This window comes from Rhea pennata, chromosome 2 (genome assembly GCF_028389875.1).
Source record: "Rhea pennata isolate bPtePen1 chromosome 2, bPtePen1.pri, whole genome shotgun sequence".
NCBI lineage: Eukaryota > Metazoa > Chordata > Aves > Rheiformes > Rheidae > Rhea > Rhea pennata.
This window is the reverse complement of record NC_084664.1, coordinates 75,907,031-75,922,409: the sequence shown is the minus strand read 5'-3', so window position 1 is coordinate 75,922,409 and position 15,379 is coordinate 75,907,031. Positions and strand designations below refer to the sequence as shown.

Below are 15,379 nucleotides of genomic sequence, written 5' to 3'. Positions count from 1 at the left end.
AGTTGGGTGAAGAGAGATGAGGGGGAGGAAAACTGCACTTTTGCGAGACACCACTGAAGTTCCACGGTCTGCAGAACTGTTAGAGTTGCCTGTAATCCAACTGACCTGTATCTGAAAGATTGGAATCACCTCTACCCACTGCCCATCTACTCTTCAGTAATAAGTCAGAGGAATCCTCAAGTACATCTTAGGCTGCATCTCCAGATACCTTGCAGTATTCAGTCATCAGCTATAATCCTTTTTCTTTTTCCTCTTTCACAACCATGTCAGCCTCTTGTTACTATTTCAGTTACTTGCAGTAAGTCAGAACTACTATTTCAAAAGCAATCACATTAGGATTCTCAGATAACTCATTCTAGTTTCTGTTTTAGACATGGAATAAGCATAATCATGATGAGACAGAAGTAAGGGACATGTAAAGTAAGCTAAAGATCCAAAAAAATGTTGATTAAGTAGAGAATTTTCAATGGCACCTGAACATGCTAACTGAAAAAAACTTTTTAGAAAGTCATAGGGAATTACAAAAAAGTAGAAACTAAAGCTAACCTTGAAGTATAGTGAGAGCTGCACATTTTACTTTTTATTTAGCAAAACAGAACACAGCTCTCTCAGCCCAGGAATCAGCAACCTATTCAAGACATCTTCAGTGCACGTGCTCAGTAACACACTGCGCGATCAGGACTTAAGGTGACTTGAGAGAGATTTATTTTTTTCTGGAGGTAACTGGTCCTGAGTTCTGCTAAGCTCCAAATGCAGCAGGAGCCAGGAGCTGTGGCCTATCATAGGGCCATTTGACTAACAGGTGACTGGTAGCATCATGCCTCCACGAAAAGCAGTGCTTCTCAAGTCCAGGATGATTGCCTACTGGGAGATTTACCATCTCATAATTAGAGGAAGAAAAATGCAATTTTGTATCCCACCACAGAAAGCTGACCTACACAACATAAACTGGCCATCTCGTCTTGAAAAAGGACCTTAATGACGAACTCTAACCTCACAGAAATCATCTAAATTCTAGTAGAAGTCACCTACAACTTGGCTTTACCAATTCAGAATTTGACTCAAAAACTGTGTTTTACTATTGGGGGAAAAAAAGAACAAAAAGATTACCCCCTGCCAACTACTGTACAAGTAAGTGAAATAAGTGCACCAAATTCCTTTCAGTGTCCTGTTGATGTAAAGCTCTGTATGTTCACTTTTCATTGTCATTTAGGGATGGGTTAAAATAGGGAAGCATCCTAAACTAGTTGTTAATATGTCTATGAAAGTGTCCCTTAGTTTGACATCAGACCTAGCAGCATTTTGTTTCAGATCTGTCCTGAAAAGGCTGGTGGTCATTTTCTGCTAACATTGTAATCATCACCCCTACATTCATTTAGACTTACAGCAACAACCCTGTTATTAGAATAAAACAACTGTGAAAACTGGCCTCATGACCTATTGCATTTCCTCATACTTGTCACAACCCACGACTCTATTTGCTATCTCCTTCATTACAATTTTTACTGAAATACTCTTTCAAAATAATAAAATACGAGGTTATAACTCAAATATGGCTCTATACTGCAGGGATAGGATAACCTGGCAGAACCCAATGTCTTTAAAACATTTCTTTACTGCAGCTGAGATCAAGATTACCATCTTAGACCTTGGACTGAGACACAAAACCTACCGCAGCTCTGAATGCTCCATCCAGAAGCACAGCTACACTTAGAAAAGTGACAAATTTTTTATTGTTGAACATTGTTCCTTAAACAAAACCTCAGTGCTTACTTAATGGCTTCACACATGTCCAATCCCATTTTCACACAGTTCTTGGCATGATTTTGAAGAGATATAGGAAGTCCAGACACGCAGTAATAGCAGTCACCTAGAATTTTAATTCTCATACATTCATTTTCCTGGAGGAGAAAGCAAAGTCAGATCGTCACTTTCAACTTGAATTACATAAATGAATGGGCTACCATTACAAGGGCTGTCTTAAGTGGTATTATCAAAATCATTGCAATAAGCCTGTTTAATGGACAAGGATTTGGCTGGCTTAAAAAGAAGAGCTATCAGGCATTTTGTATGGAGACACAATGTTACTTTCAGATCAGAGCCAGAATTCTTAACTACTCTAGTTAATAAAATTACAAATTCAGAATAATATAGCTGACACACATTACAATTTAGGCTAATATAAAGAAAAGCCTTCATATGATTCAATTCATGAGTTAGATATTTAAATTAACCATAGCAGCCCAGTAGAAACTCACCTTTGCAATCTGATCAAATTTGCCAAACAGCTCATTTAGCATGTGCACCAGTTCCCCTGGGGAGCAGTCACTGGCCAGGCGAGTGAATCCCACAATATCGGCGTACAAAATGCTGCAACAGAAATGAACGGAGCCTGGGTTACACTTTCCCTCCTCAGAATTTCGATTTATGTATCAATAGCAAAATCTGAAAGCAGATATTCAGTATTTGACAGAATCATGCCCATAATTGGCACAATCACTACTGCATGTAGGGCAGTAAATAAATGGCCCATTCATCTGACTCAGTATAGAAGGTATACATTCTGTACCTGTATTTGCTATATTCTGAAAATATAAACATTTTCCTGCTCACAACGGGCAAAATAATAATGGAAATTAGTTCAGTAAACAAATTGTTTAATAACATTTTATCAACATTATCAGACATTTCAGTCTGCATTTACCTACGAAGAGAACAAAGTCGTCATTCGCTTGCTGCTCAGACTGTTAAATTCAAGTTTCCCTGACAAGATAATCACCAAGTAGAAGAGACCGATTCATAGAATTAGACTAAGGAACAAGTATGTGTGCTCACAAATGGAAATTAACTTTCCCCAAAGTCCTGAAATACTTGTTTTAGTACTGTCATTTCTGGCAATGTCATTCAAATGACATTTTCCAATTGAGAAACTAGGCAAAGCAATTTGAAAAGATGAAACAATATTTGACATAAACGGTATTTTTTTCACCAGGCTGAGTGTGTTGCTATTTGTTGTCTCCAAAACTAGCGGCCAAAGATGAACACCTCATTTTTTCTAATTTCTAGAAATTCATAACTAAATAATTATCATTTCATCATATTAACTTGTTTTGGATACTGAACATTAAGTCATTGAATAAGCTCATTAAAACAATTCTCTTGCTAACTACTTTCTTTTTACTTTCTTTTCAAACTTTTTCTTCATGTTGCTAGTAACTTTTGTTACAGTACAGTACCTTACATTGGTGTGCCTTTTGACATACAAATTGTGGAAGTTGTTGGTATTTTCCAGCTGGCCTGCCTTGGGACCTTGCAGCCGCTGAATGATCTCTGCTTTCATTTCCATGGCAATGTGAGCAGGCAGTAGAGAAAGCAGGAGGCGCTCCTAAAATTTAAAGTGACAAGTTTGGATTTTCTTTATGGAGAACCAAATTAGCAAGGGAACAACATTGTGGGAGGTACACTCTTTTGTGAACATGCTAGAACGGTTCTGTGAGGCAAGAATTAAATAAAAGATGCACTGTTTTCCTAGTGCTCTGGTCTCAGGTTTGACACATTCTAACTGCAAAGAATATTTCCTGAACTGAAAGATTAATGTAGTATTTATAGGCAGTTTAGCAGGTATACGCCAAAAAAAGTCAATGTCTTTTCAAATTTAATATAGTCTGCTTGTCCTTGGTGGAAATATTTTGCTAACTATAAAGAATGCTGGCAAAACGCAGTTTCTTTGTGTTTTTTTTCTATCATGACAGCTTACTCTGCAAGTTCAAACAGAAAGTTGCTGTATTTTTAGTACATAAATAATGATAATTATTAACACTTGTTAATAATTGTTAATAATTATCATTAATTAGTTAACAAAGAGGTGAGTGCTTTCAGCTCCAATTTCATGCTACTGTGCTCCTATTGTATCATGTAGTATCATATTAACACAAGCTAGCAAATGGCTTCCTAAGATGCTGGACACACAGCGATGGGGACCCTCAGGGTCCAGGCTGCCACTTACGCCTTTGAAACCAGAGAGGCAGGCAAAGGGTTGTTTGCCTTCAAAGAGAGGAACAACAAAAGGTTTTAAGAAAGATAAAGTTTTTTGCAGGACACAGAATAAAAGCTATGAGCAAGAAAATCGTAAGAGGAAAATGAAACCAGAATGCCCTTGCTTTGTTGATGGCTGGATGAAATGCAGGATATTTTCCCTTCTTTTTCTCTCCAGGCCAGATGATTATCCCATTCTGCAAAAACTTCCTGATGAAATTATTTAATAAATTAAATCTCCAACACAGAGGAATGTTTTTCTTCCACCTTTTCCATTGTACAAGAGAAGGATTACAACCAGAGGTGGCTTTAGAGAACTGCAACCGGTGGAGCACACTGCAAAGTATCCCACCAGGTCCAGTTACAGGTAAATGCTTCAGCCACCCTTGCAATCACCATTTCACCATGAAGCAGTATCAAACCAAATATTACACTTTATCTATCTATATCTGTATCTGTATCTACCTAAGTGTATGTATATATATATATGTGTGTGTGTGTGTGTGTGTGTGTGTGTGTGTGTGTGTGTGTGTACACATCTTTAACTACAGGACAACTGTAAGTGATGCTGAATCACAGCTATTTATGAACACACTGGCTGATCTGGTCAGCTAGTCAAATGCAAAATGGTTCCAAAAACTTTGTTCTCTCTCTCTCTGCAACTAAGATTCTAAGAAAATCAAAACATTAAAAATACCTATTCCTTCACACATATGTTTTTTAATCTCTGACAACTAAAAGGAGCACACCAGAAGAATCAGGAACAATTCCTAATCAGATTGTTTTTATTGATGTTGTACACTGACATTTCTGCAGACTGTGTAGATCAAGAATGCTGTGTACAATGGCTTTTTATCTGACAATACTTTCTGTACAATTCTCTCAAAAAGATGGGAAACCCATACATCAACGGTAGGTGAACTGACATACAAGACACTGACTTTCTGTCAAGAAGTCTTTTTGTAGTAGGCAGAGAAGCCATTCTCAGAGCTACAATCTGAAAGAAAAAAGCAAAAGCAAAAACGAATGTAGGTCGAGATGATAATGTAGCATTTGAAAGTCTTCAGTCTAAAAATTACAACAGCATCTTCTTCTGATGAAATAGAAACTACACTATTTCAATATCCCTGCAAAAATGTCTTTGCGATATTACCAATATTACCTTACAGCCACAAAAGGTCATGCACATGAGACTAAGTATTTCCTGACCATCAGCATTATCTAGAGCTATGCTTTCCCCTCACCACTCAACACCGTAGCCAAGATCTTTGAGACCTAGAGCTTAAAAGGCAGAGCACAAGATCCATACTGAAAACGATGTCTTATCCTCTGTCAACACTGCAGGGTTAAGTATTCCTTTCTTCTCTGAACATGCACATTAGGATCCAGCCATAGCTTGTGAGTAGTCATCTTCCCTAGATTTTGGAACTGAAAATTTTCAGTGGTATCAGTTGAATTGTGTCTTGAGTTACTGCTCTCCCAAATGCACATGTCCAAACAGATTTACTTGTCATCATTTTCCATGAATTATGCAGATTATTTTACCAGACTTCTGCCAAAACTGCATTTGATATTCAAGACATAAGATGTGTAAGACATACAAGGGTATTATACAAAGCCTTACAACCATGTTAAGATAACAGTTCTCAAATGGGCAACTTGAGCAGTGTGTCAATTTATTTGATGAAGAGTCTTTGTGACCATTTAAGTGAAGTTTCAAGGCTGCTGAAGCTAGAAGCTGTTATCAGAATCAGAAAATTAAAGCACATATGCGTGAATGAGAACATCACCCTCTTACAGCTAATGAATATGAACTCCCATGTGAATATATATGTATATATATGTGTATATAAGTGTATATATGTGTATGTGTATATACATACATACATACATATACATATACATACATATACATATACATACATATATATATATATATATATATATACACTTTTCTTTTTGTACAAGATGCACGGTAGGTGTATGGGACCTACAATGGCCAGCTCTTCTCAAGGCGAAGGGGAGCCAAGAATCAAGTGTTAAGGCAGAGCAGGGCCTCACCAGCCAGGGCCCAGTCCTGCAGTACATGAGCAAGCTGAGCCAGGCAGGCCTGGGGATGGCAGCCAGGGTCAGCAAGGAGTCCAGATCATCAGGCAAGGCCGTCGTGATGAGGAAGCTCCACGAGGAAGCTGGGAAGTCAGTTGCAGTCAAGGTCTACTCAAGTAGACTACTAAGTGTTTTAATAGGTCTATTAGACCTATTAGCAAGAACAGGATTTGATACAACCAATCAAGGCTTTGTTTAGAAACAGATGCGTTCATTTTAAGTTTATAAAGACTATTTTGTATACTCAGTGTTCAGCTTTTTTGCTGCTGAATTAACCTCTGTATGTATAGCTAACAACTTTTGGTCCATACAATAGACTATTTTAATGGCAAGAAAAATTAATTCAAGTAAAAGTTAGTTCAAGAAATTTGCTTCATCCATAAATAAATGAAAAGTGAACCTACAGTAAAGAATCTGTCCTACTTCTTGCGAAAGAGTGGTGATGAATTTTAATGATGTAAGCTGTATATTTTAACATCTTTTTAATCAATAGAGCTAAGCATCTCCACTTGTTCCATAAATCACTTCCTAGCCTTGAAAAAAGAGAAAGCTGACTCATTTAGGTAGAAATCAAAGAGCAGGGAGGTCTCTAGAGGGTATACGCTCTTACTGAATTTATAAAGTAGCCCTTTTGTTTCCTTACAAAGCTCTAAATAAAAGGGAACAATTATGATTTGCATTAAATCCTTTTCTTCTCTTTTGTTTATTCATATAATACATACCTTGCAGAAATTTCTCAGCTGTTCTTTAGCCATAAACTTCAATTACGTTTGCTAGCTACTAAATCTGAAAAGTTTTAAATGAAAAACTATGCTCTCAGAGGAAAATAAACTTGAAAAAGAGAAATTCAAAAATCATTTATCTTTATTTTAAGGAAGCTGGTCAGAAAAAACTCAATAACATTACACTACAAATGGTATACTGTCCATGAATGCACATTACTAGGTTTCACTATGCAAACAATAATTTACTCTAAATCATCGCAAGAGTTAGTTTGCAGAAATATCTTAGTTTTCTTTTCTAAAACTCCTAAGTAATTTTTCAGTGTTACTACATGTAAAATTTTCAAAAGTGCTTTCCAAGGTATTTATTTAGGCATACAAAGATGCAGACATAAACTTGAGGCACAATCCACAGAAAGACTGAGGTGGTATATACCTAATTTCCAAATGCCTTGTCACCTAGGAAAAGCCAGACTCCAAAAGGATAGGCACTAAGATGGTGTGTACAATTCATATAGAAAACAAGAATCCTAAAAAATGGGATTAACAAGAATTAGAGCTGAAAGAAAAGGCTACATGTGCAGAAAATGCCTAGAAAAAGGTATTGCTCAAAAACATTAGGTGTTTGGCTCTGGGCTGCAAAGGAGGCATCTCTATCTGCTTGAGAACCTGTCTAGAGTCAGGGAATTTTACTTGAGTTATTTTGCTGCCAACCAACGCAGACCTCCCATCACTGATTTTGGTACTGAGAAAAAAGAAGAAAACTAACATGTAGATGAACACTTGCACAAACATTTAATCCCCCCCCCCCCCCCAAATACACACACACACCTCTTAGTCTCAACTTTCCTTATTTTTGCTTTTGTGCTAGATAGACAGAGTCCATCAAAATTCCAGCACCGAGGTGACAGGTGATGTAGTAAGCTGAGGTGGTATTTGTGATGGTTTCTGCTGCTTTATGCTTAATGGTTTTTGCTGCCATGTTCCTCAGTGGCCTGCTCCAGAGTGCCAATGCATTGCAGTCCTTCAGGAATGTCCCTGATCCAGCATGGGTTGGCACAGTCCACAGTCCCCACTTGGGTGTAGGTACCTCCGATTTAGCACGGAGTGTCCACCTACAAAAAGTGTGTCTCCAGCCCCTAGGGGATGTCAGTGCTTTTCTGAACTATGTTTGTGCAGGGGTGCAGTGTGCCTTTCTGCAGGTACATAACTGCAGGCACTGTGCATAACTCTACACAGTTATGGTGCGTGATGGTTAAGTTTTTGCACACAATGGTTTCTTTACATTTTTGTTTTCATGTTCCTCAGGGCAGGCTTGAGCTGGTTTTGACAGCCACAGGGCAGTCCGTGACCTCCACATGACCACTATTGCAGCCCACTTCTATTTATAGCCTGTAACATCAGCCCATTACAGATTTGTAGCTTCAAATGCTGCAGAAACAGGATATTTGACTTAATGAACACAAAAGTAGTTGCCACATTTTTACTAACAATCCAGAGGTTAGAAAATGTACAACATACAATGTCTGCAAGTGACTAAAGTTCAAACCAATTCGCTGCCAAAAGAAATCTCCTCTCTCTTCCTGTCCCCAGGGAAAAATGCTTATCTGTGAGTATGAGGTTATTTTGGAGGTAGACCCCGACAATCTTTTCCGGTGAAGCTGATTTTCTCCCAGGTGAAATGAGTAAATAATCACAGAATCATAGACACATAGAATGGTTGAAGTTGGCAGGGACTCTGGAGATGGTCTAACCCAACCGGTCTGACCAAGCACGGTCACCTAAAGCAGGTTGCCCAGGACCCTATGCAGACAGCCTTTGAGTCTCTCCACAGGTCTAGCCCAACCGGCCTGACTAAGCACGGTCACCTAAAGCAGGTTGCCCAGGACCCTATGCAAACAGCCTTTGAGTCTCTCCACGGGCAGAAACTCCATGAGCTCTCTGAGAAATCTCTTCCAGTGCTCAGTCACCTTCACAGTAAAGAAGGTTTCCCTTAGGTGCAGGCAGAAGTTTTGTGTTTGTTTGTGCCCGTTGCCCTTACCCTGTCGTAGGGCACCACTGAAAAGGGTCTGCTCCCGTCTTCTCTGCACCCTCCCTTCAGATATTTACACACCTCGGTGAGATGCCCCGAGCCCTCTCCTCTCCAGGATGAACAGTCTCAGCTCTCTCAGCCTTTCCTCCTATGAGAGATGCTCCAGTCCCTTCCTCATCTTGGTAGCCCTTTGCTGGACTTGCTCCAGGAGCTCTATGCCTCTCTCGCACTGGGGAGCCAGACAGTGCTCCGGACGTGGCCCCGCCAGGCCTGAGGAGAGGGCAAAGATCACCTCCCTCCACCTGCTGGCAGTGCTCTTCCTAATGCAATCCCGGATGTTCTTGGCCACAAGGGCACACTGCTGGCTCATGGTCAACTGAAGCAAGATTTCCTCTCTCTGCAACATTTTGTGTGAATTCCCTAAACGCTGGACTCCTGCACAAAGGACTGCTTTGCTCCCTGTTCTTTTCCATGGGAGGCACAATCCCGTGCAGATGATGTAAGAATGTCTGTCAACAAAAGAATAGTTGGGTCCTGTTTTGTTCTTTTGTGCGACTAGGCCAGAAAAGCCTCGTGTATTGAGAGACTTCAAATGTGTTTAATTCTTACTAATTTCAGGGTTTATTTCTTTTACTTTAGAATCATTGTTTTCACATTGATGTCAGCACATTTGTACCTGTGAATATGGATTATATATGTTGTAAAAACAAAAACTGAAGCTGTAGCGGGCTGATTTTTGCAAATAATGAAAAATATACCATTAATGAATTAAATGCATTCCATAATTAATGTACTTAAATAATTATCAATGTTTTGAAAAATTTGAAAATGAAATGTGAATTCTTTACTTAGCATCCTTTTAGATAATTTTCAACAAACAACATCAAGAATATATCCTATTCTTTTATTTAATTTGATCAATTTTGAAACACTAGTAGCCTTCAAACATAGATTATTACACCCATCCATCACAAAAACATGCTGACAATGAGGATGTTCAAAGAGAAAAAAATAAAGGAAATCAGAAGATAATTATGAATAACATTCATTTTTTTGAGTATATGTAAGTTTTAGCATGTAATTCACAAGATCATAAGTTATTATTTATCATTGAAACTTCAGCAATATGAAGCATATAATGTTGACTGTTTCGCACACTGGAACCATAATTCCTGGGATTGGAGAAAGAACTTAAATTTCATGTCTTTAGTCTAGGCTACTGTTCCAGTTCTCTTTTGGTGATACTTACTTTCCTGCTGTAAAGCTCTTTCTGAATGATATTAACAAAGGTTACAAAATATGTGCTTGTTTGTTACCGCAACATTACTTTCTCCTTTCATTTGCATTACATAATTTTGAAGAAAATGGCAAAAAATGTCTTCTGAATTTTTTCAGACACTTACAGTAAGAAATACTATAAAATATACTCTTTTATTTTTATTATCAATATATCAATATTACAATCAATATTATAATATTGATGTTATCATCACTAAGAGACAGCCTCATAGGTGTATTCAGTAGCACTTGCACTACCACATTCAGCACAGCTTAGCAACGTGCAAGCTCTAAATATTGCCAAGATTCCACAGAGGTGCTAAATAGACATCACCGTTCTTGGATGAATCATAGCCCTCCCATAGAGAACTGTCTTATATATTTAGTTTGGATCAGATAACTAGGTAACTTGTTTGTTTGCACTTTACAGTCTCAGTATTCAAAATTTTGATTCTTAAGGTGTGACTGGAAGGCAAGAAAGAAAAACTACCTATTTTTCTCCCTATGTGGAACTCTGCGTCAAGTGGAACCATCTCAATGAGAGCCAGGGAGACATGCAGCAGAAGAAACCTTTTGGGAGACAGGATGGGAAAAGCAGGAAGAGAGCACAAGCAATGCTCTAGTACAGCATAAATGCCTTCTGAAGAGTCCGTTGTCAATCAAGCATCAAAGTAACAAGAAGAAGATTTCCCAGAGGACTCCCTGGGGTTGTTTCAGTGGTGGAAGTCACTGGAAGTTGTTGAACAAGAAGGGCTTTCTAGAGGAAGGCTAGAGAAACATCTGCCCTCCAAGAGTTCAGTGAGCATTTTTTCCCCAAGTCTTGTATTTTCTCTGTTTAAACAGCAATCCTGAAATTTCCTTGATTAAAGAGTTAACTTATGCTAATTAATATTTCTATGCCATAAATATAATGCATTTTTTTTAAGATTGGCAGCTTTTGGTGTCTTTGGAAACTATTTCACCCTCGAACCTACATAAATCTTTCTCCATCAAGACAAGCGTGGTCTAAAGTTTGAATAAACTTTCTCAGTGATCCAGCAAGGTAAAGCCTTTATAGTTAAACTTACTCTCGCCAGGTTTGCAGCTCACACACTGAGCAAATTCTAGAAATGATTTGGCAGCGAAAGGTTCTTTTCATGCTCAGGCGACACAAGCAAAGCTTTCATTGCAATAGACTACTTTTAGTCCATAAAAACTGCTATTAAAGGAATGACATCACAAATAAACAAGGCAATTTTTGTTTAACACTTTACAGATAGAGGTCTGCATTTTATCTGGCTGGTATGATTCATAACTGCTGTTCTCCTGTATCCTTATCCTTGTTTAATCTCCAAAGAAGCCTGGAACTATGATCTGACACTGTATGCCAAAATACTGGCAGCTTTTTCAGTGCACCAAGTCCATCCTTCTCTGGCCACCCTCCAGCTCTTCTAAGTCTTTGCATTCAGGGCAGGAACAGCCTTCCAGACTAGTCATCTCATATCTTCCAGCACATCTTCTTCAAACCTTGTTTTTCTTTCAACAGTAAGGTGACATTAGTAATAACTTTCTCTGCTGGTTTCAGCTAACTTCCTAATCTGTAGATTTGTGTTTGCAGTCCTCAGATGCTTGTTTCTGGCATCTCACACCAGCATGTTGAAAGGATGGCTCCCCAGATGTACTATTTCCATTCAAGTAGTACAGCAATCCACCAGGGTATGCAACATAGTATATTCATGCTTCTGCTTCCAATGCAGAAGAAGGGAGTAAATGGGAAGGAAGAAAATATGGCCCAAGAGGAACTGGAATACCAGTGACAAATGATGCATCTCCAGTGTGATAGATTAAGGTTATCTATGCTAGACAGGCAGAAGAAACGTCTGTGCCAATTGGCCAGATTTAAAATACCTTTACATACCTAAATCTGATTTTTTTTTTTAACATGGTTAACAGGAAAGGGAGGGGCTACATCAAAAGTTGAGGCCCAAACTATACTGCATAAAGAAATAGTAAACGCAGTTGTTATTTCCAAACATTAGCCAAAACCACTTTTTATGAAGAAGCAAGGAAAATAAATTTACCGTAACAATTGGTCCTACCCTCCAAATCCATGTTATTTCATAAACAAATATATCTGGCTACTGCAAAGTAAGACACAAAACAGAAATCCTGCGCCTTATAAATTTTAGTAAAATTAATCTTTCAGAATTCTTTTTACCTTCTAGAAATGTACATAAAACAACATTTGCACACTTCCCCCATAAGGCTTTATTTTATACATAAATTGAGATCAAAACCCACTTTGTTTAATATGTTTCAGGCTGGAACATTATTACTACCTTATATAACAAAGCAAATTTCTTTATAGATATAACTTTGGTTGCATAAAGCCCACCATAAAAGCTGAAAGGTCTCCATGCTGTTGCATCCTACACAATACTAAAGCACTTCTGTGAATAGCACTTTATACACTGGGATGGTGCATGCTCCACAACAAATTATTGTGCCTAGGACTTTTACATATTTCATGGTTGATAAATAGCTTCCACTCAAATGTTAGAATAATAGCTAGCATATTCTTCTGCCTAGAGATTGCTCTGCATAGAGGTATCAAACATATGACAGATGTGGCAATGCAGCAATGGGCTCAGAAAAGCAATACTGCACCAGCGATAATTACCACAAAATTGGGAATTATAGCAGTCCTGATGTAGCTTGCCAGCCTGCTCAACAGTGCATCTTTCATGGAGGTGCATTCGTGTTAACTCAGGCAGTGGCTCAAAAGTTGCTGCCTCCGTGCTCACTCTTCAGCTGATGCCAGAATGTCCCCAGTGCCAAACCTACCAAATAAAATCCTTTCCATTGGGCACCTGAATAAACTATATGAATATAGGGGCCCTTTCAGACTAAGAAATTGAGTTATTCATGAAGTAAGAACAAACTAAGTGATGTGAGTCTCAGTGCAGCATTACTCAGGCTATGAATCTAAAGCTGAGAAAGTCTTTGGTGAATACTGGTAAGACTCACTTGGTTTTAACAGTGATGTTAATGAATGGAACAACATTTTAATACCACTTGGGAGGGTGAAAGGATGTTGAATCTCTTCTGAAAACTTTCAATCTACTTTCACCAGATTCAGCTCATCTTCTGCCTGTTACAGGTCCACCCTTTCTCATGGCTCTCTGCAGTCCACCGTTTAACCACCCAGTCATCCTGTCTCCTTGCTTACATAAGGTCCCAAAAGGTTAGCAGTCCTTACCCATTTCCATTGTGTTGGATTTTTCATCTTGTCACTGAGACTTGGATCACTTACTTTACTCTTACTAATATGAAAAAAGGCATGTTCCTTCTGGAAATCACTGTAAACCATCACCAGTACTAACAGAGGCAGAGGCTTGTCACATAGCTTCAACATACATATCATAATTGGGAAAAGTCACTCTTCCTCAAAATGGATGACTGTTCTATTTTCCTTCACATATTTGTAACACACACTTGGTATTTTTACCAAAATTTCAACAAGCATCAAGCTGACTTGATCTTTTTTTAAATATGTCCCTGACAGTAAATCATAAATTTTGCAGATCCTACATCTATCTGCATATCAAGCAATCCTAAACATCTGCAGTTCTACTTAGATTTCATCAGAGTTTTCTGAGATTCACCTACTGCATATGTATTTTGCATTCCTAATGCATTAGAAATTCATTAAACTATAACACTGCCACTTCCTTTATTCTTAGCTGCATCTTCATTCATCCTGTTCATACTTACCAACTAATTCATTTTCAGTCAGTTATATCTTTAAAATGCTAATATATGCAATACTATGCAACAATGTACTTATGTCTTTGACAGGCTGGATAATAATTTTGACTCAATGTTAAAAAAAATCTAGGAAGAAACTGATACAATGATTTGTGTGAATAAGTTACAGTATATCTATTAATAGCATTACACAGCCCTTTAATGATAGTCTATTGACATCATTGAGAATCCTTCTATAGCGTTTAAACAAAATCATTAATAACAACAATAATATTTAATTGCTTTCTATATGCAAAATTAATGAGATTTCAGCTAATAGCAATGTGTTATTCAGCTGCTGCTGATTCTAAATTGGGTTATGGTATATCATTTGTTCCTCAAACTCATTGAAGATGAATGCACTAATCTATAACAATTCTAGAAAATACATATAAAGAAAGAAAAATTATTTCTACAGCTTGCACAGAAGGAGAAAATGGAAAGTCTCTTACAGAGACCCACAAGATAAGCAATCAACTCTCATTAGAAAAGCATATATTAATAGAGTAAAAAAAATTAGTCTTCCACATAAAGAACATGTATAGAAAATAAAAATTTATGATTTTGTTGAAATTATCCTGTTAGAGCGTTAAAAAAGGCTGATATTGTTGGACATATTTGCAGAGTATTTGTATGTGACAAAAATAGTTCCAGGCACATAAACACTTCCATTTTCTATTTTTATACTATAACAAGCTGTACCTATTTTGCTACCCGTGGCACTAAAAATCAAATGCACATTGACCATGCAAGACTATATTTTAAAACAAACTAGAAGATTGAAGGAAAAGTATCAGTGCAAATTTTGTTTGTAAATATGCAGATAATATGGACTCATTAATTTAAAATTCCATTCTTTGCAGACAGATTTGGCCCAGCAATCTCTAAATTGCAAAATCACAGATCAGGAGTTAGCCACCTGGATTAAATCTACTTACTGCAATTGTGTTTTCCAATGTTGTCAGTGTGGATAATATTAGTTAAACATAATCATATGAACATGAAGACTTCTCTACTTAATTAATTTAAAAAAGCAAAGTAGTCCTAGTTGTCAAAGCCTACCTACCTTGGGCTGCCCCAGACAGCCTTTCAATTCTGTAAAGGCACTCTTCAAGGTATCTGGGACAGACTGACTCATGTGCAAAACCAGAAGTGACCTGTAAAGCTAAGGGGACTTAACAAAATCAAGTTATGCTCTCAGTTGTCTTGTATTTGGAAAACCACAGTGGCCAATATAGCTTGGAGTTGGGATGAAAGGAAAATAACAGGATCTACTCTGACTAAAGCATTTCTAAAGAATCACATCTCTCACTGGATAAAGAAAATCCTCCAAAAATGACATTTTTTCCAAACACGGAAAATAGAGAAGAGTAGAAAATCACCACAAGGCATGCAAAAAATTCTGGAGGAGCAACTTATT

At 37.8% G+C, this 15,379-nt stretch overlaps 1 protein-coding gene across 2 annotated transcripts in view; it reads right to left on the bottom strand.

The window, feature by feature from the left end:
- ADCY2 (adenylate cyclase 2) overlaps positions 1 to 15,379 on the bottom strand; it is a 197,919-nt gene that overhangs the window by 73,547 nt on the left and 108,993 nt on the right. For both annotated transcript variants that reach the window (XM_062569786.1, XM_062569787.1), the window contains exons 5-7: positions 3,237 to 3,385; positions 2,259 to 2,370; positions 1,774 to 1,901 (exon numbers count right to left, since the gene is read on the bottom strand). In XM_062569786.1, the coding sequence (XP_062425770.1) occupies positions 1,774 to 1,901; positions 2,259 to 2,370; positions 3,237 to 3,385 (389 nt within the window). The remainder of the gene's footprint in view (positions 1 to 1,773; positions 1,902 to 2,258; positions 2,371 to 3,236; positions 3,386 to 15,379) is intronic.